Source organism: Sebastes fasciatus, chromosome 14 (genome assembly GCF_043250625.1).
Source record: "Sebastes fasciatus isolate fSebFas1 chromosome 14, fSebFas1.pri, whole genome shotgun sequence".
Lineage (NCBI taxonomy): Eukaryota > Metazoa > Chordata > Actinopteri > Perciformes > Sebastidae > Sebastes > Sebastes fasciatus.
In genome coordinates this window covers 19,082,490-19,105,267 of record NC_133808.1, presented here as the reverse complement: position 1 = coordinate 19,105,267, position 22,778 = coordinate 19,082,490, and the positions used below count along the sequence as shown (strand labels likewise).

General features: G+C 41.9%; 1 protein-coding gene across 11 annotated transcripts in view; it reads left to right on the top strand.

Moving 5' to 3' along the window:
• Positions 1 to 382: 382 nt before the first annotated feature.
• The window catches only part of fmnl2a (formin-like 2a), a 61,874-nt gene continuing 39,478 nt past the window's right edge, over positions 383 to 22,778 (top strand). For 8 of the 11 annotated variants that reach the window (XR_012597167.1, XR_012597166.1, XM_074659495.1 and 5 more), the window contains exons 1-2: positions 384 to 992; positions 20,854 to 20,937. Coding sequence is in view for 9 of the 11 variants with exons in the window: in XM_074659495.1 (XP_074515596.1) it covers positions 879 to 992; positions 20,854 to 20,937 (198 nt within the window). In the remaining 2 variants the exon portion in view is untranslated. Of the gene's footprint in view, positions 993 to 20,853; positions 20,938 to 22,778 lie in introns of all 11 variants that reach the window. The other 3 variants (XM_074659493.1, XM_074659488.1, XM_074659494.1) reach the window with 2 other exon arrangements.

The following is a 22,778-nucleotide window of genomic DNA, read 5'->3' as shown; positions in this document are numbered from 1 at the left end:
GTCGCCCCACTGTTTTGACGGATGCTCGCTCACATTCAGTTAGCACGTGCACACGGGCGAGCGCGAGCAACAGGACGCTGACTTTCGTTGACTTTACGGCCACAGGTGTCGCTGTTACAACCAATTTCTGATTCTTACAAACAGTCCCTTTAATATTGCCATTGCATTAACAAACACTGCAACCGGAACTACAAAGGGGCCCATTTTAATTAATCAATAACCTACACATAAAAACAACATATACTTGAACACACATTTTAACCACTGCATCATTTTGTTGCAAGTTTGTTGTCTTTCACAATGAACTCGAAGTACCACAATGCAACACAGAACACATATCATCTCCTTAGCTACGGCTTTGGGAGCTACGCCCCGAGAAGAAGAAGAAGCAGAAGAAGTGGGAGGCTTCCCCCTGAAAGGACTCATTGTAGGGAGGGATGATGAGCGTGTGTGTGGAGCCCCCTCCTCCTCCTCCTCTAACTAGCTGGTCAGCAGCGGAGGGATTAGTGAAGCCAGCTCACTTTACTCACTATACTCACTAACAGACGAGTGAATCATGGTCGTCGTCATAACTACCGGCTGGGAGTGGAGCCGAAATTGTGCAAGATACGGATAACAGCGAAGAAAAGGTCCGTAAGTTTCCAGGTTGCTCCGTGAAAATGCCTCACCAGAGGCTGCTGCTGCTGCTGCTGCTCGGACCCGACGCTTTATTACACTGCTTCACTCACATGTGCTTTATGTTGAACACCGGGATATAACAAACCTGTTAAAAGGCGACAAAAACCAAAAAGGACGTGCGGATATTTTCCTTTTTTTGTGCGGAGATTTCCCTCAACTAGAAGAAGAAGAAGAGAAAAGTTGTACTTGTTGGTCCCACCATGGGTAACGCAGGGAGCATGGACCAGCACACTGATCACAGAGGACACAACATGCCTCTGAAACTACCCATGCCAGAGCCAGGTGAACTGGAGGAGAGATTTGCAACCGTTTTGGTAAGTAAAAAATAACATTTTGTCCATCTGTCTTTGTCTTTGTTCCCCTCCATGCTTCTTCAGTGTGTCCTGGGACGGGGACAGCTGTGTGTGTAGGTTGGACCTCTCTGTTTGTCCAGCACGCCTGTCCTTTGTTGTTCAGGGGAGAAAAAAGGCACTTGTGTCAGAGGTCCAAGAGATTTGCACACTGAATATACACATTTTAGGGTTAGATAACACTTCTTAAAGTCTTTTCAACCCTTATCAAAGTAGAAGAAGAAGAAAGGCACTTTATTAATCCCTGAGGGGAAATTCAGTTTTTTCACTCTGTTATATTTTACATATTACATTCATGCACAAACAGGACCTATACCTATATTAATGGAGAGATGTCAGAGCGAGCCTGACAGGCAGGTTTGGTGACTTGCTCAAGGGCACTTCGGCAGTGCCAAAGACTGCCAAACTGGCACTCTCCAGCGACCAGTTCACACTCAGTACTTGGTCCATGCAGGGACTTGAACCGGCAACCCTCCGGTTCCCAAGTCTAGTCCCTATGCCCCAAGCAGTTGGGGGTTTGGTGCCTTGCTCAAGGACACCTCGGCAGTGCCAAAGACTGCCAAACTGGCATCTCTCCAACGACCAGTTCACACTCGGTACTTGGTCCGTGCGGGGACTTGAAGCGGCAACCCTCCAGTTCCCAAGCCAAGTCCCTATGGACTGAGCTACTGCCACCCCCAGTGATGCAGCAGGACTGTCTGACACTCATATTTGTCTTTTTTTTTTTTTTTTTTAACTCAACCAAGCTTCAACTTTCTGCCACACCATGCTGAAATACACCAACACATGACATTTGGGCTCCCTAAACTAGGGATGTCACGGCACCAGAAATCTAGTAGTCGATACCAATACCAGTGAATTTCCGCGATTCTCGATACCAAATTCGATACCACGGTAAAAAACAACAACAATAAATCCCCTGTACTGTAATTCAACACGTACTCTTTTATTAAAAACATTTGAACATTACATAAAACAGAGGCATGTAGCCTTTAAGTAATAAATAAAAATAATTGACCCATTTAGTTCATTTTAGCGTATCAGCGGCATGTTATCAATCGATAGTCAGACGACGGACGCTGACTGTGAATGCATCTGACATCCCTACCCTAAACACAAATGTTTACAGTGCATCAGTCTTCTCTTTTAGCATCCTATACATCCAGCCTCAATGCTTCTGTAAATTTCCAAGACACCTGCAGACAAATTATTGTTTTTATGGCCGTCTTTTCCTCCAACTTTATGAGTCCAGACGCTGGCTCACTACTGAAGCTCTTAAGTGCCCAGCATGCCAGCTCCTTTTTGAAACATCTGTCACATCATAAAGTGTCAACAGCGTCTGTCAACAATTATGTTACCTGGGAGTGAATGCTGCACATTCCTGGTGTTGTTGAAAGATCCTCCAGACTTTTAGAGTGCCCTCAGGTCAGTTATACGGAGCAGGAAAAGTGTTTATATTAATGGTTGACAAACCATCACCCGTATGTTGACTGATTTTAGAAGGACTTATTCACCATGTTCTCATTATTATAGAGCCCATTATTGTGAGCAACGAATAACTTTTTGCTGATGAGGAGAGTTTCCAGCACAGAGCTCCCCATTGAGTGAATAAAGGCCTAAATAGAAGAACAGTGAAATTTGAGAGCTGGTGAAATGTGGGTCAAACGTGATTGTCGCCTGGCCTACTGCTCTCATAAACATTAGCTGCTCAGTAGAAGGAATTTGACTTGGTTCTTACTGCGGCGTGATTCAAATGTTTAAAGTGGAACTACGCCCATTTTCAAAATTCATACATGTTATTCCTAGGGTCTAAGACAGTCCAAAAAATACTAGTAAACCTGAACAACTCTCTCCCAAATCCACTGTCACGGCAGTTTATGGAGCTTCTAAACTCCAAAAACATTGGAGCAAATGTTTGATTCCCCATCTAATATCGTAAAACTGCCAATATTCAAAATCTACACAGTTGATTTCTCTCCTCAAACATTTTCAGAAGTGAATTTAGTGATGAAATAGCTACGAAAAATGTCATTTTGAGTTACTGTTATTGGGACCAAAGCCTGTACTGTTCCAGTGCTTTGCATTGTGGGATACAGTAGGTGAAGTAGACTGGTCCGATGCATACTGGAGATTGTTTCTGAATCAGTATGACATCTGGGTATTTTTGGCATACTGTAGATTTTGCTTTTGTTCGCATACTACATGCTACATTTTGGCCAAATCAGTACATACTACTAGTACAGTATGCAGTTTCGAAATACAGCCAACGAATTGTGAGAGATTTTAGACACTGAGAGCACCCAGGGGAATGATCTGAGTATATGGGAACATTTTCTGTTTCACAACTGACAACGCTACAATAGAGTAACGCTCATTGGGATATAAAAAAGAAAACAAACATTCTGTGAGTCCACAAAATCAGTCTCCCATTCATTGTGTATGGAGCAGCTCCAGACTTTGTTTGTACCCTATCGCATCACAAGTTTGAGACTTACCTCTCTGGTTTCTGGCTTTGAGAGAGAGGAGCTCATGTTCACTAATTTTGATTGAACTTTTCATGGACATATCATACTGGAATACTTAATTTAGGTTGTACTCCCCTTTAATTTTCTATCTATTTATATTTATTTTCTGGTACAGGGCTTTGTCTACTGTGCATGACCTGTAATGGGCGCAGATCTTTTTTAGCCCGTAAGCCCATTACAGAAAGTGGATCAAGTTTAGGTGGACGTCAAATGTGCGACCGTGTAGTGTTGTGGTGTGATTGCTGCTTGTCAGTCACCGATGAATCCCATTCTGCTCTGGAGGCTGCAGACTTTGGGGGTAGAGAGGTTTGACGTCACACCTCGGAGGGATTTGGGTCTTAATCACGTCTGCTTTTAGAATCACCTACTGAGGTTTCCCCCCTCTTACATCTGGGTTTTATAAACCCTCTGAGCAGTAGAAGTCAGGGATGAGAGAACGATTACGATCCATACATTTGGTGTACAAAACTAATCCTTATTATGCTTTCCGGTAAGAAAAAAATCTACCTGTCTAACTGGAGGATTTGGTGGGCTGGCTGTCAGAAAAGCCGATCCTCCCGGCGTGTCAGGAACTCCCCCGCTCCCTCCCTTCCTCCTCCCCTGCTGCCAGCTTGATGCCTCAGCTCTTGGCGGGATGGAAGCCCTCCAGCATTAGGAGAATTTAGTGCTATAATCACAGCATTTAGTGTTATTTACTACCATTTAAACCCTAATGTGTCTCAGCCGTGCCTGAAGGCCGTTGGCTCCATTGATTGCGGGAGCGAGTGGCACCGTGTGACTCCGATGACCTCACTTGGGTTTGAATAGCAGATGATTAGGATGATACCTCGTCACGCCTCTTATTTGTCTTTGTGTCCTAACATGACGAATCAACATTTAAGTGTACTTGGCTGCTGATTAACAGCCCTTTCACCTACTCATTAATCATTTCTTTCCTTCATCTGGTCCTTTATCTATCGTAACATACCTAACAAACAATCACAGATATTTTGATGCTAGTCTTCCCTAGGCGTGGAGTAGCAGCAGGACTGTTTACCTGCCACTCCTCGTATGTTTGATCAACAGGCAAACCCCGGATCACAGCAGGGAACCGTTTGGATTAAAGGCTTCTGCTGTGTGCCACCACATTCAAGCACTCGCCTTGCTTAACCCTTGAATTTCTTTTCAAGGACATACAGTATTTGAATTTGGGTCCATGCTGCGTGTTGTGAAAAGCCTCCTTTCAGATGCTAACTCATGACCTCCGTCATCTGAGCAAGACCACATAATATGCGTAACCAAACATAGAGAATAAGGCTAATTCCTACAGCTGTACAAGTTATTTGATTCTTATACTGCAAAAACTCAGCTAGTCAAAATATCTCATAACACTTAGTATAAGACACAATCACTCAACAAGTACCATTTCAGTGAGATATAGGGACTTGTTTTAGACAATGCATCTTGAATATCTTGTTAAGTGAAAACAATACTACCTTTGAGCATTACAGGCTCATTGTGACACACAGCTCTTCCTAATACTAGTGAAATATAGATCCAAATGAGTTTCCCCAGCTAATTTCAAGATCTGTTTTTATCTTGAACTGCTTAAATATTACAGCTTATTTCAAGAAATCTTACCAAGTGAATTTTCTCGTTTCATTGGCAGATTTTTTTTTTTACTATTACAAGCAAATACATCTTGTATTTATTGTTTTTTTTTTAAGCTTATTTTGAAATGGCCTTTTTCCAGTGAATCTAAAATTACCAAAGTTTCCTCATTTCCTCAATTAGATCATAAAATACAATTTCAAATAATAAGCAAACAATACTAAGAACCTGAGGAAGCATTTGATGACAATTTTGTAGAGATGTTCTGATACCATTTTTCCTTCCTGATACCGACGGTACAGAGTATCGATCTAATACCAGCGTGATAAAAAAAAAAATATATATATATATACATATAATTATAATATTATTATTTAACAGCTGTTTACTACACTACCACATTTTCCTCGCTCTGAGTATACCGATACGGTTACACTCTCCACTAGCACCGCACTGTCGTTGTTTGTTATCGTCATGTGACAAACTACCTGCAATCCGTTCTTCTCCGCTGCTCTAAAACAGTAGTTGCCAGTGGCAGCCATGATACATTCAGGGCGTTTAAACAAGATCATTTTTTCCGTGGTTAATAAATTATGGTATCAGATTGATGCATAGACTTGCATGCTCACCGATACCCGATCCCGAATTTTGGGCAGTATTGGATGCATTTCTGATACTGGTATTGGTATCGGAACAACTCTACTATTTTGGGTACTTGGCAGTATTCATACTCTATACTTAATTTCAGACAGTGCCCAAAAAGTGTTGACGTGTGGAACCCAGCCCTCGTTGTGTCTGCTGCTCACAGTAATAACTGGAGATACCAGGGCTGTTTGTTTCCATATAAAAGAAGCCATTCACTCTTGTTAAGTTTTGTACAGTAGAAAAAAAACAGTTTCCACCAACTTGTCAGCTGTTTTACTCCAGTAAACATGAAGAATGTGGTTGACTAAACAGTATCAACTGAAGGTCAAAAGCTCCAGGAACTTGTGGTGCCCGCCATGGAATAATTGAGTAAGTGGACCTTGAGTAGAGATTATTTTGTCAACTGCTGTTTCCAAGGTCAATAAGCTCAATGAGGACTGTGATTTTGTAAAGTTTATCATTTTATAATGTCTAAGCTTAGTGAGTTTTCTTCGTACACACTAAACACTGGACAAAAGTAAGAAACATGTTTCTTGTCCATGTCTACGTAGCCTACATAATGGTATGCATTTCCAAGTTATGTACATTAACATAACTAAACATAATTTTAAGCTCATTAAATTTGAACACGCCTTGCTTGGATAAGACTGTGTGTGCTATCATACCAGCATTCGCCAGCATATATGACCGTAGTAGCACTTTGTGGAAAAACGCCGGGGTTTACTGCCGGCTGAGTCTGCGTTTTCTTCTAAATGAAAAGCTCCCATTGAAGTCTGTGTCTCATGAATCCCTGGAGCCGAGGGCTGATCTTCGAAATAGACTTAGGCTAATTGTAATGCAAGGCCTCTGCCGTGATAAGAGAGGCCAATTCACATGTGACCTTGGCCATGAAGTGAGGTGTAGATTAAACCCAAATATTCATTGTTTAAAGCACTCAAGGGGGCAGATTTCCATGCAGGTGTAAGATGGAATTTATTCACTGTTAATGTTTACAAGTTATTCAGTAAGCAGTTTGCTGTTTGTTTAATTCTTTGTGTGTCTTGTAAATGTTACTGATTGTAGTGTTTTGAGAGCTTTTTCGGTTTTCCTATACACAATACAGGGAAAATCGCTCTGTAGTTACTCTGGAAAGCATGTTTGCAAGTCTTCACCTCTCCTGTGGTTGCCATAGTGTTGTTGAGACAACTCTACAACAAGAAGAAGATGGGTCACACATGATGATGAGCCAGTGTCAGGGCAGCCCTTTTGATGTTTACTCTGCACAGCTCAACGCTGATCTCCCAGTGAAGCTACTGGTCATATCAACATCCCAGTAGATCAATCCGCTCTGCACTTATTGCCTAATCAATCCAACGCTGTCATTTAGCACGACCATTACAGGGTATAAGCAACGCTTCAAAGTGGCAGTCTCTCGGCCTATAAGTGCACGCTGGCTGAAAGCATGTGAAATGACTGCAGTCAATCTGTGTGAGCGCCATGTACAGTACGAGCCGGTCTATATGCTTCACGCTGAACCACAGGAAAATGACTCGGTGCAACAGGAATCCAGCTCAGGCCTCATGTCTGCTCCTCTGCCTCAGCTAGCCACAGACATCAAATACAAATTATAGCCACATCCAGGATACCAGCTACTTCAGTGTTTGCTGAATATCATGACTGCTGTCAAGTTTACAGCCATTACTTGCTTAAATGCCATATGGGGTCTGTAGGCTTAGCTGTTGTTGTAGCTGCTCTTCTTAATTGTCTGTCCAGATTACATCTAAGCTACTTTGGTCAGAGGCTCCTGAAGCACCCTGAGCTGCTTGTTTATTTGTGCTGCGAGGTCCTGCATCTGAAATCTGCTCCTCAGATTAATCACACAACTAGTTGTCACGTTCAATTGAAGAGTAATTTGTCACATTGACAGTATGTCAAATGTGTGCTTGATGTTCAGCTTGTCAAGTTCTGCCCCCAGGCAGCCAAAAACATTGATTAATGCTGCTTTAAGCGTTTGCTTTGTCATCGTTTCCAATGTTGTATTGTTGTGGAAAAGATCATGTTTAAAATGTTTGTTGCACCTTTTTTTTATTACTATTTTGTAATTCAATATCTACATACTTTAATTCTGACATGTAGGTGTATGCACATGGGTGACAAATTAAAGGAAAAAACCTGAATAAATGCCGGTCTCATGGGAAGGTGTATAATTGCACGACATTACAAGGACATTCCGTGTGTCATGAGGACGCATTTTAGCCTTTTTGACGCAGCTTTTTCATGTGTAATTTGTACGCCATGCAACATAACTACAGTAATGTCTGCAGTTAGGTTGAGGCAACAAAACCACTTTGTTAGGTTTAGGGAAAAACTTCATGGTTGGGCTTAAAATAAGTACGTAAACTAAGTAAAATACGTACAGAAACAACATAACATAACTACGGAAAACATGTCACAAACGTAACTTGCAAAAAACTCCCGCCATAAGCGGCCTTTCTCACTTTTTATTATAACTAGTTCAGGGCGTAGAATATTTACGCGGTTGCATTTGGACACAGTACAGATTACATTGCGTACAAATGACACGTCGAAAGCCAGAAAAGTGTTTTTCGTGCGACCGGGTTGACAAATCAGTACAGAAACACAAGATGCAGATGCTTTCAAACAGAGCATGAGGAGTCGCTGAAGGATTGATTATGAAAATGATGAGAATCATGTACACTGGGCTTTGCTGTCACCACATTTCAACCCACTTCAACTGAAGATTTTAGACTCTCTTCTCTTCCACCATCATCTTCAAAACATCAGTATGAACTCACGTGTTCATCCCTCCAGTGAATTTCCACAGACTTGAGAAGAAAACATATTCTGAAAGACTGTGTCTTTGATAATTTGACAGGCCGTCTGTTAGCTTGTGTTTTGTCTCTCCCAATGCAACCTACAGTGATCCATCCATCTCATGCTTTGCTACATGGGACCCAGGAAGTGACTAAGCTAACCCTTCTCGTCTTTTCCATGTCGACTCTTCTTCATTAAAAAGCAGAACAATGGGTATTGTCTGAGGAGCAGAGGGTGAACACTGGCTGAATCCCGTGCAGCAGGCCCGGGGAACAGAGCTGCTCTTTATTCTGTGGAGAGCCCAAGACGGAGCCTGGCACTGGACCCAGACCCGGCAGGCTGCGAGAGGCCACCGCACATACCCAAATATGTGTGTGTGTGCATGATTGTGTATGGGCATGTAGTCAGAGCCCCGGGATGCTCACCCACCAATTAGCCGTAACAGAGCCGAGCATGAAATGCTCGGGGAGCGATGAGAATTACTCCGGCAGCCAGTGTGCTGCCGGCCTCTGCAGCCTCTCAGAGGTGCTGCGGTGTTGAGCGATAATGTGCTGCTCAAAACCCCGAAGCGGAGCCTGGAGGCATCTTGCCTGGCTGGCAGAGGGTCAGCTGATTATGTGGGAACAGGTCTCTGTTGGCTTTGTGCAGGCACCGCTGAGTTGAAACCACTCGGGCTTCAATCACCATTGTTGTTCTCAGTTCAGTTTTGACATCCGCACATTTGGGGGTGGTTTTGGTTTTCTGCACTGCAGCGTGGGTGGCAGCGAGTACTGACCAAGCAAAATGATATTGACTTTAACATAACGCTAAAACCTTTCAGTATGATCATACCTGATTACAACAGTTCCTAACCTTTGTTTGGGTGCTGGAGTAATAAGAAGAGTCTGGCTTAGTGAGCCTCTGTCTCAGCTACAGAATAGCAAAGAACAGTTAAGCCTTTTTCTTAACATTACTGAAATGTTGTGCTGAATGCCTGCAACTGTTTTGAAAGAAAAAGAAACTTCCCCCGGCAGCTTTTTGACGTCACTCCGGAGTAAAGCTTTAGTTCTGGCCGTAGCTCCGTCCTTGGCCATGAATATCTTTGCTGTAGGTCCTCCTGCGTAAGGAGCAGGTGTACGATGATGCCGCTTGGCTCAGGCCAGCCCGGTCCTTTCACGTTGGTCACAGCCCGTTGCCAGTGTTGCCCAACAGGACCGGTCCAAGAGCCACACAAAAGAACAGGAGAGTCACTGCTCTGTGGAGAAGTGCATTATGGTCAGGAGGATCTGTCCGGGCTCCAAGGTGGCAGCTGCGCTAATAAAATGAGGCCACAGTGCTGCACAAGAGTGGGTGTTTTATTATGAACTGTTACGAATTAGATGATGTTCATTGTGTTTTATCATAAACCAAAAAAGCTTCGAAATGTCTGTGTCATTGTGACAAAGTAGCGGTGTGTTGTGGCTTCAGGGTCAGCTTTATCTTGTGATAATGTTTTTCTGTTTTAGGGGCCTTGAGCTGTGTTGAGCATGTTTACAGTTTGGCATTAGGCCTCCACTGATCTGCACAAACCTCATTTTTGTTTTTAATCTGTTTACTTAGTTACTGCTATTTGTTGGATTTTCATGATGTGACACCAGGACTCATGGTCTTAGCTGATGTTTTTGAGTTGTTGGAACATGTTGACTTTTCACAACCTTGTACAATATCTACACAGCGTCCTTCCATCCAAATGCAGGGAGGTGTGCAGACAGTTTTAAAGGGGACACATCATGCTCATTTCTTGGTTCATACTTGTATTTTGGGTTTCTACTAGAACATGTTTACATGCTTTAATGTTCAAAAAACACATTATTTTTCTCATACTATCTGTCTGAATAGACCTGTGTTCACCCTCTGTCTGAAACGCTCCGTTTTAGCACCTGTCTCTTTAAGACCCCCTCTCCGAATAAGCACAGTCTGCTCTGATTGGCTTGTGAGAAAAATAGGGTGCACCTCTTTAAAGGTAGTTCTCAAGTTGTGGGTGATATATTCTAATGAGGATTGTCTTGTATTTCCAGCCCTGTCGCCTAAAATTTACGTTCCCATACAACTAATTCGCAGTCTCAATTACGTTTGGAAGGAAACGTATTTTGTCGCAGATTACGTTTGTGTTTTATGTATCACAAATACCTTTTGTAAGTCTGCGGACGGCTGCAGCAAGTGACGTAATATATCAAGCGACCGTGAATGAAAATACGTTGAATAAAAATGTTGAATAATAACGGGTATAACAAGCGAGAATGTCCACTACTGGTGGGCGTCCAACAAACGCATGACTTTCCCCCAGTAGGGCGCTGTTCGTGTCCCATGTGAAACAGTCATTTATTGCGTTTTTGTTTTGTTTTGAAGTCCTTTTAAACCAAACCATGATGTTTTTTTTTTACTATACCTAACTAAGTAGTTTTGTTTCAATTTAGAACATTAATCACATGTTTAAAACTGTGACTGTAATACTTTTCCTCAAAATGTATTTTGGTTATGCAGTTTAGAGACAGGGCTGTCTTATTTCTTATACAGTATGTCTTATTTGTGAGTTGATATGCACTCCAGATACCCAAATGTATGTGCACAAGCACTGAAAAAGTGAGTTTTTCATGATATCCAGTAACACCAGCCCTAACTTGCAGTTTTGTAAAAGCTCAGCAGTTCACTTTAAACTAGCCTTGTTTCTTTTTAGGCTTTTCTTCCTGAATGTTCTTTCTTGGGACATATGCTGCTTTGACGCTGCCAGAGTCAAAAAGGCAGGTTTTGTCGGGTAACGACTTGCCAGAATTAACATCTGCAGAGCAGAATGGGAGGTCCTGTTGCATTTGAATGTACGATTACTGAAGTACATTCAAATGCAACAGGACCTCGCCAGAGTTTGATATAGGCCCCATCACAGCTCCAGACAATGCAGCAGTCTGTTGTTTCAGGCTTTATTGGACAGATGATGTGCCTCTAAAAGCAGGACCCCCCACACAAAACCAACACAGAGTGGCCCAGCCAAAGCCTCATGGGTTAGGATTTAGATTATGTATCTCCAGTAAAACCCAAAAGCCAAAGCAGAAACAAAATGTCCCCCTGAAAAGAGCGTTTATTCAGAGTGTCTGAAGATTCATAGCACCCTATTGTTTTTGTAGGCTTTCTCTCTTGTTCCTACAGTGGAGGCTTCAGCCAGTTTATTCAACTGGTATTTGGTTAAAAATACAGCAGATCACAGAAGTTACTATGACGGGATCTCGGGCTCAAAGCCAAACGTGAGCAGGTAATTTTCAACAGCCTGTAATAAGAACTGGCTCATGAGTCACAATGCAGGACGGATGAATCGACATTTCTTATAGTAGTGACTCGTGAGTGAGTGGGTTCAGTGAGGTGTTCAGACGCTTTAGCTGTGACAAATCTGACAGTGAAGACACAAACTGGAATTGGGCCAATCATAATCTAAAAATTGCTCTGTGCAAAGGCACTTTGTCCACTCTGTGTCCACGTACAGATTTACTCTGCTTGATTCTGCCTGGCCCTCAGGACTGCTGCTTGCTGCTTTCTGTATTTTTTTGTTGACAACAAGGTGGTTGATGTGATCAGCGACCATGTATTCTCTTGTGTTATAAAGCTCCCATTCAGCCATTCTTCATTTCTTCACGACAACAAAAGCACATATCTGTGTTGGCCACCTGCAATTCAGAGTGCATCAATCATCTCATTAGAAGACGTGACTGTAGTCTTTGTGTTGGAGAGATGATGTTTTCGGATGTCCCAGTGATGGGAGTGCTGAAAATAACTATTCTATAAAAGTGGTAGTAAAATATTCCAGTGAGGGAAATGTTTACGCTTTATTTTCCAGCTTTATGAGATGTTGTATTGAGTCTGTTATAGTTTGTTGAATACTCGATTCTGTCAATCAAGGCGTTCTATGGTCTGTTATTTCTTTACAGCAGACCGTTGCTATGTATAACAGACCGTTGCTATGGACGCAGTTCTGATGTCTGACTCTGGAGGACCGTTTTTGTGTCAAATTATTGACGTCTTACGTAAGTAGCTGTGTAATAAGCGGGATAATGTACACTGTGGTGAAATAAACCCCTTCAAGGAGATGCAAGACCCTTACTTTTTTTCTACACTTATTCTACTATTCTATTAACTATTCTATTATTCTAAGATAAAGACTTAATGGAAAAAACATTGTAGCTTGTTTTCTGTTGTATTAAGGGGACTTTCGCTCGATTGTGGCTTCAATGCAGGACGAGGCGGAGATGTTTATTGCACCACAGAAACAATTCCAGTGTGATGAGTCGAATAAATGTCATTATAGCTGTTACGTAATGTTGTGCTATATCAAGACGTTCCCGTAAACGTAAGAGAAGATGCCCACACACTGACATCACTTTATTACATATCCAAAAGGTGACGGATCGTTAAAAAAATTTGACTATTGGGAAGGTTTTGGTCACAGGACCATCGTCAACACAACTTACAGATATATATTGCTATATCACAACTTTACAGATGGGTGTGTGGTTGTCATGGGATGTTGTAGTCAATAGAAGACAGATTAAAAGCTCTAACGGATTAAACTTGGCAGCATCATTAAATTAGTCAGCCTCCTCTTTGTGAGCTCATAAATTTCCTGTTCATCCCACTGCCACCCACTAAAATAAAGTTTATTAAAGAAGTAACAAAACTTTATCTGATGATGTTTTTCTTTAAACCTTATGTAACAAACTTCAAGTAAACCTATGATTTCACTCGATAGCCCACTGCATTTACACTCCTCCTGTGAGCCATTGTTTGTCTTGCGGATAAACAACTCTTCTGATTCATATTCTTTGTTCGCTTGAACAAGAACATGGACTCCACCTCAGTCCAGACACTTTCGCAACCTCTCAACATCTGGCCTGGCTGGAACTCATCTGTGTTCATGTATCACTTGTTTTGTTTGGACGACTTCCTGCTGCTCCAAACCATCTCCATAACGTTTCCGGTATTTGGATAACGTCCAGCATGAAAGCCATTCTGTAGAAAGGCAAAGTGGTTTTACCCACAATGTAAACATTGCACCAGCCTTTATGCAGCGTACTGTATTGTTTGCCCACAACACAGTCAAGTAAGTGTTTTTTAAGTGTCTTCCCTCCAACACATATGGAACAAAAGCTGAAGCTTGGCTTTACACTAATATTTGAGGAAGTTGCATTTGATTCGTCCAACTTACAGCTGCTGAAGTCACTGTGCATTGCGGTTGATTTGTCATTAATCATATACAGTATGGCGCTGCATGTCACTGAATGCATTTTCAGAAAGTAATTTGATGACAGTAGGGACGGTGTGGAGAAAATTACACCAATGAGGTGATAATCTTTCACCGAGAGTAGCTTGCTGATGAGCTCCTGTTGATTGATGGGACTGTTGTCAGACGTACAGTAAGATTATACCCTCCTCACACTGAGGTAAGTGAATGGAATTTCATAGGAATGTGCTCGTAATGGGGGGGAAGAAGATGAGAGACCCGACTCAAACATTTGAACTCACCATTTGGTCGGGAGGCATTCCAGCGAACAGCTTCACAAACATAAACACTACCGTCCCGATGGAGGGGGGCTGCTGAGCCGGAGCGGGGGGTCTTGAGGATTACAAAACTAATCTGAGGACAGACAGGGGACACCTGTGCCCTCAAAGAACGCCAAGGATTACAGATCCACGCTGCGCTAATGAGGGGAGGACGGCTCCGTTTGGATAGCACATGCCTCAGGGCCGTCCTACTCCTTTCTCCCTCATGTAGGCAGTTATTGCTCCCTATGAAAATGATTTTGATTCTTATACGTATGAGCTGCAGGGCTCCTCAACTTATCTGCAGGGTAAGCGAGAAGAGAAATAACTGGAAATGTAATGCGGTTGTGCAGTCTGTCACGTATTGGTACACCTGTGGAGGTGTTTTACAACTCAGCTCAAATAGCCTGCAGCGCTAAACTCATTATACCTGTGTAAATGCCTTAAAAACACAAAACACCCTGTGACTGATGGACTAAGCATTGGGAGGGAACAGTACAGCATCCAGTCATTTCCGGAGTATTAAGCAATTTGAAAATATTTGTCATGAGTAGTCTTCAATAACTTTACGCAGTCAGAGATTTTCTTGTTGTGGCATGTAGTGATGCTCATTTAAAAAGACAGCGAGAGGTTTCAAAAGGACAGCAATAAATTTGAGGTTGGAACATTGCTTTGAATGATGCAAACTTGGTGTTTACAACAGAAAGAGATGCAATCTGTTATAGTTGGATGTGTCATATTGCTTATAAGAGCGGAGAAAACAGTTTTGATGATTTGGATCAAATACTGCTGGTTCTGCTGGCTCGGTCTGAGCGATTGGAGTTGTGGTGCATTAGCGGGGAAAAAGGTAGAGCTGGAAGAAAGAGGAGAGCGTAGGCGTGAATCAAACTCATTGCAGCCCGAGTCCCCTAAGGACAAATCAATCCCTGCTCTGAAAGATATCTGAGAGGAGGCTGGGTGGCTGAGAGGTGCTGCACTGCACACTTTTGTCTGTTTTTGTCTCTTGTTAATGTGTATTATATATGTACATTATAAGACGTTAACACAGTGACGCACAGGCCTGTTTTCAATCACATAAACTACTTTTCTTGGAAGCATTTTTCTTGCCGTGGTAGCATGATCTGGGAGCTAATTAACTTAAAAAAACCTCATCACTTCCACCTCCAACGTTTGACTTTGCTTTATATGTTTTTGTCGACACCACATCACACTTACGGCAATTTCCCCCCTCCCAAAAAAACTCTGTTGTATTTAGCTCTTTTGCTGAGTGCACTCAAATCAAAATTGCTTTCATGTTCAAGAGCACTTATCGACAGCTTTTCTCAAGAGTCAAGTGATGATGTGAAAGCCAGGATGTGGAGGTTAACTGTATTGAAACAGTCCACTTTGTCTATTGTACCACAGTTTCATTCCTGGTGAAGTACTTTGCACATACAGTATATTGAACATGTTCAATGTGGTTGGCTTTTCTTACAATAAGTGCACACGCTGTCTGCAAGAAGATGAAAAGGATAACCCATCTGATCATCCAGACAGGCAGCATTAGAGGGCAAATGAAAGATCCGCCACATCATTAACACCTCGTGTTCAACAATATTTCACTTAACTTGAGTTAAGATTTGGAGCTAACCTTTTTGCTTTTGGCATTTAGTTTGTAACAGTTGTATGAAATGTGTCAAGGCCTGTTTCTGAGCTGATTGGACGAACATTTACAAAAAAGTGTGACTGTATTCATTTTCCAGGTTGTAGGAGTTCGATTCTGGTCTGTTCGCACACAATTACGCTTGTAGAAATATCCAATTTTAGACTCCCCGCCATTCAAATGGATGACTTCTCTGTTTTGTTAACATAGCCTACATCTTTTCACAGCAATAGCAACTAAAGCAGGCCCTTCATGTGGGCTGTGTGTTTGCTTTTGTAGCCAGCTGTGCTGCGAAGGCTGTGCCTCCGCAGACCTCCTGGAAGGTAGTGGGTGATTGGAGGGCTTTGAGCCAGATGCCTATTTTTACTTTTTATGACTCAAGCTGCCTAATGAGAGGATACATGGACACTAATAAGTTATGTCCATATTTCTGAGCATTGTGGCCTGATGTGAGTTAAACATTGACTTTTATTGATATCGGTAGCAGCTGTTAATGTTGAGGTACTGATTGTAGTATTTACACATTTTTGCCTGGTCCGATGTGGCATACTTTAGCTGCTTTTTGAATAATTGGTTGTGACTGACCTTACAACATGCACAGTGAGTATAGTGCATCAAATGCTGAGTGTCTTTCTTTAATTGCATCGTTTTGCCAAGATATATTTGTAACACTCAAATGGCTCACTCTCTCACACACACACACACACACACAGACACGCATCGCCACATGCAAAGTCTGCAGCAATAACTTATATGGCTCTTAACCCAGTTTATTATCCATGCCTTTTAAGATATAGTACAGTACGTTCTTCAGCTTGGTGTCTTTGTAATTAACTTGTGTGGCTCTCCTTTACTCAGCAAGATTTCTGCACACTAAAACCAAAAAGGCTAGAAATAGTGTGTTAAACATGGCGAGAAGGAATACCAGATTTTTTTTTATTTCTGATACAATACTGCAGCATTAACTATCTGCCAATAATCCATGAGCCAGTTGCATAAAAATAGACCTCAGTCTTTGTCTTATATAAAACTTTAAGTCAGACTTGCTGTAGACACTTAAATTCACCTGTTGCATAAAGCTTCCCTATGAGTGACTGATGAGTAGCCTGTCGCACAATGCATTATGGGTGAAATAAGACCCTTCACAGAAGAGAAACAATGGTGGATGTAGCAGCAACACCTCACCAAGTATGGGAGAAACAGATCAGAAAAGGTAAACACTACAAAATACAATGTTGTTAGAACCATTAAAAATAGCTAAAAGTAATGGATAAACAGTTGAATAGTTGGCTAAGAGTAAAAGTAATGGATAAACAGTTGAAATAGTTAGCAAAAGGTTGTCTAAAAGTAATGGATAAAGAGTTGAAATAGTTCTCTATAAATGTTTTGCATTGTGTTGTAAGATGACACGCACTGTAGTGTTTTCTGTTTGTCACGCATTGGGGGGAAATCCCGTATGTGTGAACCTCAAAGCTGTAGCCTGGAGTGGTTTAGAGTCTGACATAGGATTCGTGTTTGAGCTCAAACTCACAGCCTTAGCTTTTTCCAAATGTTTTCTAAAAAGCATTCACTCGCTAGCAGTACAGATGTGGGACAGCTGCTCTGGAGATGAAATGTCAGATTGGCAGCAATGGAGATGTTGAAGCGTTGAAACCCCACATTTCACAGAAAGAGGGTTGGTCACCCAGCACAGTAAATTCCCTGATTTCCCCCCGTTGTCATCTTCATTCTGTTGCTGTCTAGAGGGAGCTTCTCACGCTTTATCATTGTTTCAGACGATGTTTGTTGCTGCCTGTTCATCATACTTCTTAGCATGATATCTGTGCACGTTTTATCACACACAGCCTGACATGTAGCCATACATGCATTTACATATTTGTCAATAGTTTTTATCAGATTGCAACAATTTTTTTCCCGCTATCAGATCCAGTGTTTTGGGCTTGTTTCAGACCAATACTGATACTGAGTGTTGGATCAGTGAGTCTTCAGTTACTGTGGGCAAACAATTTGATAACTTTGGATTTTGCACAATTCGTCTGTGTCTGTCTAATGAGTCAGACCTGTCATAATCCTCCTAATACGTGGTATTTATTCGTCAGGGTGGTCTGCTATCAGGTGTTGGTGAAAAGCTGCCACACCCTCCTCAACATCACCCCATTAATGCCACAGATGCACACACACACACATGCCGAAATAGTGTGGTTGTAGTCGACGTAGGGTAACCTGACCCCAGCGAGCTGAGTGCCTGTCACAGCTCATTAGCATTGGGATGAAATGAAGGCTGGTAGAAGTGGTTCTTTGCTTTAGTTGGAGCCTCACCAAGCAGGAAGCCCACAGCTCAGTGCACCCACAGCGACTCAGCAAACCACCCATCCAGTCTGCAGGAGCACAGCACCTATATCCAGCACCTACATCATTACCACAAAACCCATTTGTCTCCAGGCCAACAGTTCTCTAATATCCAAACAACACAGAAGTCTAGAAATAACTTAATGATTCACTCTCCTTTTAATTTGACTCTGCCATCCACAAAATGTCTGTTTTTGCTTTTCTGTGTAATATAGTGAGACTCTTAGTGGTTTTCTGTCATTTAATGTGACTGTCTACTCGGGTGTCAAATTGTGTTTTAATGTGTTTAGGGAAGGAAAGTGGTTACTAACTCTACTCATCTGGTTAGCAGCCAGACAGAGTCAATAGAGCCTCTCCGACTCCCAATTCCCTGCAGTCAGCACAGCAGCAATCAGCCGGCTGGCAGCGTCTGCTGAATACTAATGTCATTTCCTGCTCGCTCTCGTATAGAGGAGACTGGACGGGCTACACCCTGTGTTTGTACCAAATAAAACACAACTGTTGTGCTTCAAATTAAATTTAAAGACATCAATAGACACTGAAAGCAAATTGTGCTCTTATATCGGGATTTAAATTCACTTTGCAGGTTTATTAGCACACCTGTGGAGGGAATAAATTGAGCTTCATCAGTGTCCTTTTAGAAAAGCAAACTGATTTAACTATGGAAGAGACAGAACATAATGTCATTATTAGTTAGCATAAAAGTCTACAAACTTGGTTAACTTTTAATCCTTCTCTTGTTCTGTTATCGGTTAACTCATTTGTATGAATCTATTATTGTTTGTCTTTACATTAGTCTTCCTCTCATTAGCAATTAGTAAGATAATACTTATCCCTGTGCCTCCTAAGCAGCTCCCTCTATATTGATTTTCTTTTACAAATGCACTCTTTTGAAATTAGATGATGATAGATCAATAGTCTAGCCATATAATAATATACAATATAAAAAACTAAAATACTTTTTTTAAATTCCAAAACAAGTCTGGGATCAGACTACTCGATCAGTGTCAGACTCTATCCTGGTATTACTCGCTCATGGAAATAGGCTGAATCCCAGGATATTCCTCATCCATCTTCCTCTCGCTCCCCCTGCGAGCTCTGCTGGAAAATCCAGTGGAGGAAAAGTGGATGACGAGCGCTGAACGCAAACTGATAGATGATCCAGCCCGTCGAATGAGGAGAGGGAAAGAACCCCAAGCTGAGCGCTGCATGATGGACACATTTTCCCGCTTTTTTCTATCCTTAGCAGTGGAAACATTCTCACTAAGACACGTGTTTTATAAAAAAAAACTGCAGTTGAAGGATGCAGATGAAACACTTTTGTAGACTTGACAGCTTTTGCAAAGGCTGTTGCTGGAGGAGCACACATCTATACTGTTTTCATGTTTTTAATCTATTTTTTTTCTCTCTCTCTGGATTTTTTTTGTCTGTAAGAAGTGTTTGCTGGCTAATCAAACTCCAGCTGGGTCACACGTTTTATTTCCATTTTTCCGCTGACATATTTGCATGTTCTGTGCTCTCCATACTGTAGGTGGTACGATTTAAGTGCTGGTTAATTGTTTCAAGCTTTTTCTAATTCGCATGAGGGCGTGGTGAATCCTACAGGATAAAGAAAGGAGTTGTGTAACACTTTTTGGATGATTGGGGCTTATTTTTCAGACACATGGGTCAGATTAGATTTGTCCTGGACAACACACACTTCTCAGGAAATCCCTCTGAACATCATGAAAGAGGAATAAAGTATTTACTGCAATCAGGAGAATGAGAAAAGAAAGAAAAAGTTTGAAAGTACAGCGCCAACAAACATTCGCAGCATCCTCCTTTACTTCAAACCCACCTGTTTTTCACTTTCAATTACTTGCTCACTTGCTTGAGTGACTGCTGGATACATGTGATGCAGTTTTAGTTCGAGCTCGGTCGCCTGGTTGTCAAATTCAAAGCGTTGACTGATATAAGGGCTTAGATGTTTCTCCTCTCTGCCTCTATGTCGCAACCTGACTCTCATTAAGGAGAGACCTCCTTTCCCCGGCTGTGTTGTAAGACTCCTCTGCTGCAGATATTTTGGGATAGTCTCATTAGTGGGGTTTCTGTCAACCATATACTGCGTTGTAGGAAATGGGTACGATTTTTTAACCAGGAGGAGTTTGAATCAGGGTTTGGACTGTCGGTGAAATAATCACAAGAAGTCTGAAAAAGAGAGAAAGAAGTAAGCTGGGGTTAGTCTTGTTTCAATGTGAACACTTTGTGATCAACATACTGTAACTAACGACCAGTTTGGCATTAGATTTTCTATGTGCTGTACATTCTTACTCTAGAGAGGAAGAAACCTGTTCATTTAGATGACCTTGTGACCTTTCACTAGCAGCACATCACACCACACTTTTACAAATATAACTCTTTTGTCATCGGCTCTTTACGATGCTGAGTGTGAAGATAATGGCCAAGTAGAGGGACACCAAAACAATGAGTTGCAGACCTGTATGTCTGCATGTGTAAATGCTGCTGAAAAAATGTGACGTTCTCTTTAAACCAGGTAACAAAGTGCGAAGAAACCTCCATCTCACTAATAATGATAGACAATTGTCTTGCAAACCCTCCTGTGTATGAGCTTCATTGTTTTTAGTTTATCTTGGATGCCAGTTTTTACCAGACTCATGTGACTGATGCCGTTTCATTATCCATATCCAATTAACTCTGACCTTTTTCTCTCTTTCAGAACTCGATGAATCTTCCTCCAGACAAAGCGCGGCTGTTGCGGCAGTATGACAACGAGAAGAAGTGGGAGCTCATCTGCGATCAGGTGGGCATCAGTCACTTGTCTGTATGATATGGTGCCATGTATTGCTGTTCGAGTCACACTTAATGCACCGTGGCTGTATAATTACCAGAGTCAGGAGAAAAAAATATTGTAATTAATTAAGTTTAGGTTCACAGTTGTAGAGGTCAACTGATTAATTAGCCGATATCTTCTTTACTTCTGCAGCAGCGTAGTCGGCTACTTTTGCATACGTCGTTTTCAATAAATATTTTTTTTGTCACTCCGGATTTAGTATTTGTAAGAGAATATCCTGAAGTGTGATTTAGTGGATTACATCATTGGAAAATGTATTTGCACTGGGCTATGTGCCGTTCTGTGTCTTGCAGTATGACAGTCCAGGATTACTTCTGTTGCATGGCTTGTACATTGTTTAATGACACTCTTACAAACCATTAATGTTGGTGCATATTCCCGGGGTGTGCGATTTCATCTGGGACAAAGAGCTGATAGTGTTGCGTTATATATTAGAGGGAAAACATTTTTCTCCCCCTCTATCTTGACTTTGTGTATATGGAGCCTCCACACACAACTGTGATGTACGTGCCCGCGTGGCTGGTGGTTGCTGTGTAGCCATCGGCCACTATCGGAGCCCAGTTCCGCTGATAACGATAGTTTGTGAAACGTCCTAATCGGTTTCATCAGTTGTATGGCTTTAAAGTGATGAGTTATTTCACTCATCAGCTAATAAATCAGCCTTCAAAACAATTTAACAAAGTGATCCTGTATGTACCTATTTACTGAATATGTAATCCAGGAAAAGATCTGTCCTCTGTGTGTCATCACCACAGCAGCCATGCTCCATCGCCCTGGCTTTATCCTTTACACACTGCCCTGGCTTCCCTGGTCAAGTGGGTTAAGTGGCGCAGCAGGGCGCAAACATCAGCTAGCCAGTTAAAGAACGAGTCGGTTATTGGCGTCAGCTCTGCGTGTAGGAAATAACAGAGGGTGCACGTTGTTCAGTGAGCTGTGGTCTGAGCGCTCCACTCAGCCTGCAACCTCCGTGCCAGAGAGTTTTTCTGCTTCTCTGAGCAGAGAAGAAAAACTGAGACAAGATCAAGACCACCAGCCGCTCAAACTGTATAGATAGTCACTGACCCTGAAGGGAACGGTGCCAAAGAGAGCCCACCAGGCTGATGACCGGCAGTCAGAGATCCCCTTTCAGTTTTGAGTGGACTCTATGTTCCTCTGTCAGACCTGAAGTGAAAATAGTTGGTTTCGTTGGTTCCCTTTTTTATTGTCAGTGAAGCAGTTTCCAAAAAAACATTGCCCAGCATTGGTTTCTTGATACGTTCTCACTTACAGAAAGAGAACAAAATGCAAAAACCCTAAATGTGTGAATCAGTTTTATCCACGTTTAAAATCACCTGTATCCACTGTAGGCGTGATGTTTCTTAACTACATAGCATTGTAAATCATTTGCTAGTCGATAAAATGCCAAGAAGTTGATGTTTATGGTGTAAGACGATCCATTTCCTCCCATTGTTTTCATCCAAGACATCCAAGAATATCGCTAAACTAGTCCTCCAATGTCTTTATTCCTCTCTTGTTTTCCAAATACCCATGACGGCACAGGCACCTCTGGGAGTAGAGTCCTTTCTGTGTCATAGCTACAGTCAATCTCTTTATGTAACCATGGCAACAGTGATGGAGGGAGGCAGAGAAGCAGAGATGACAGGTACATCCCATTTGAAAAGCAAACGCAGCCAGATGTTGAAATATTAAACATTTTTTCGGGCAATTATGGGGGTTTATGAAATATGGAGGATGCTCTTGATGTGAACAAAAGGTTAAAACATCCAGAGAACAAAGAAAGAGAGATGATG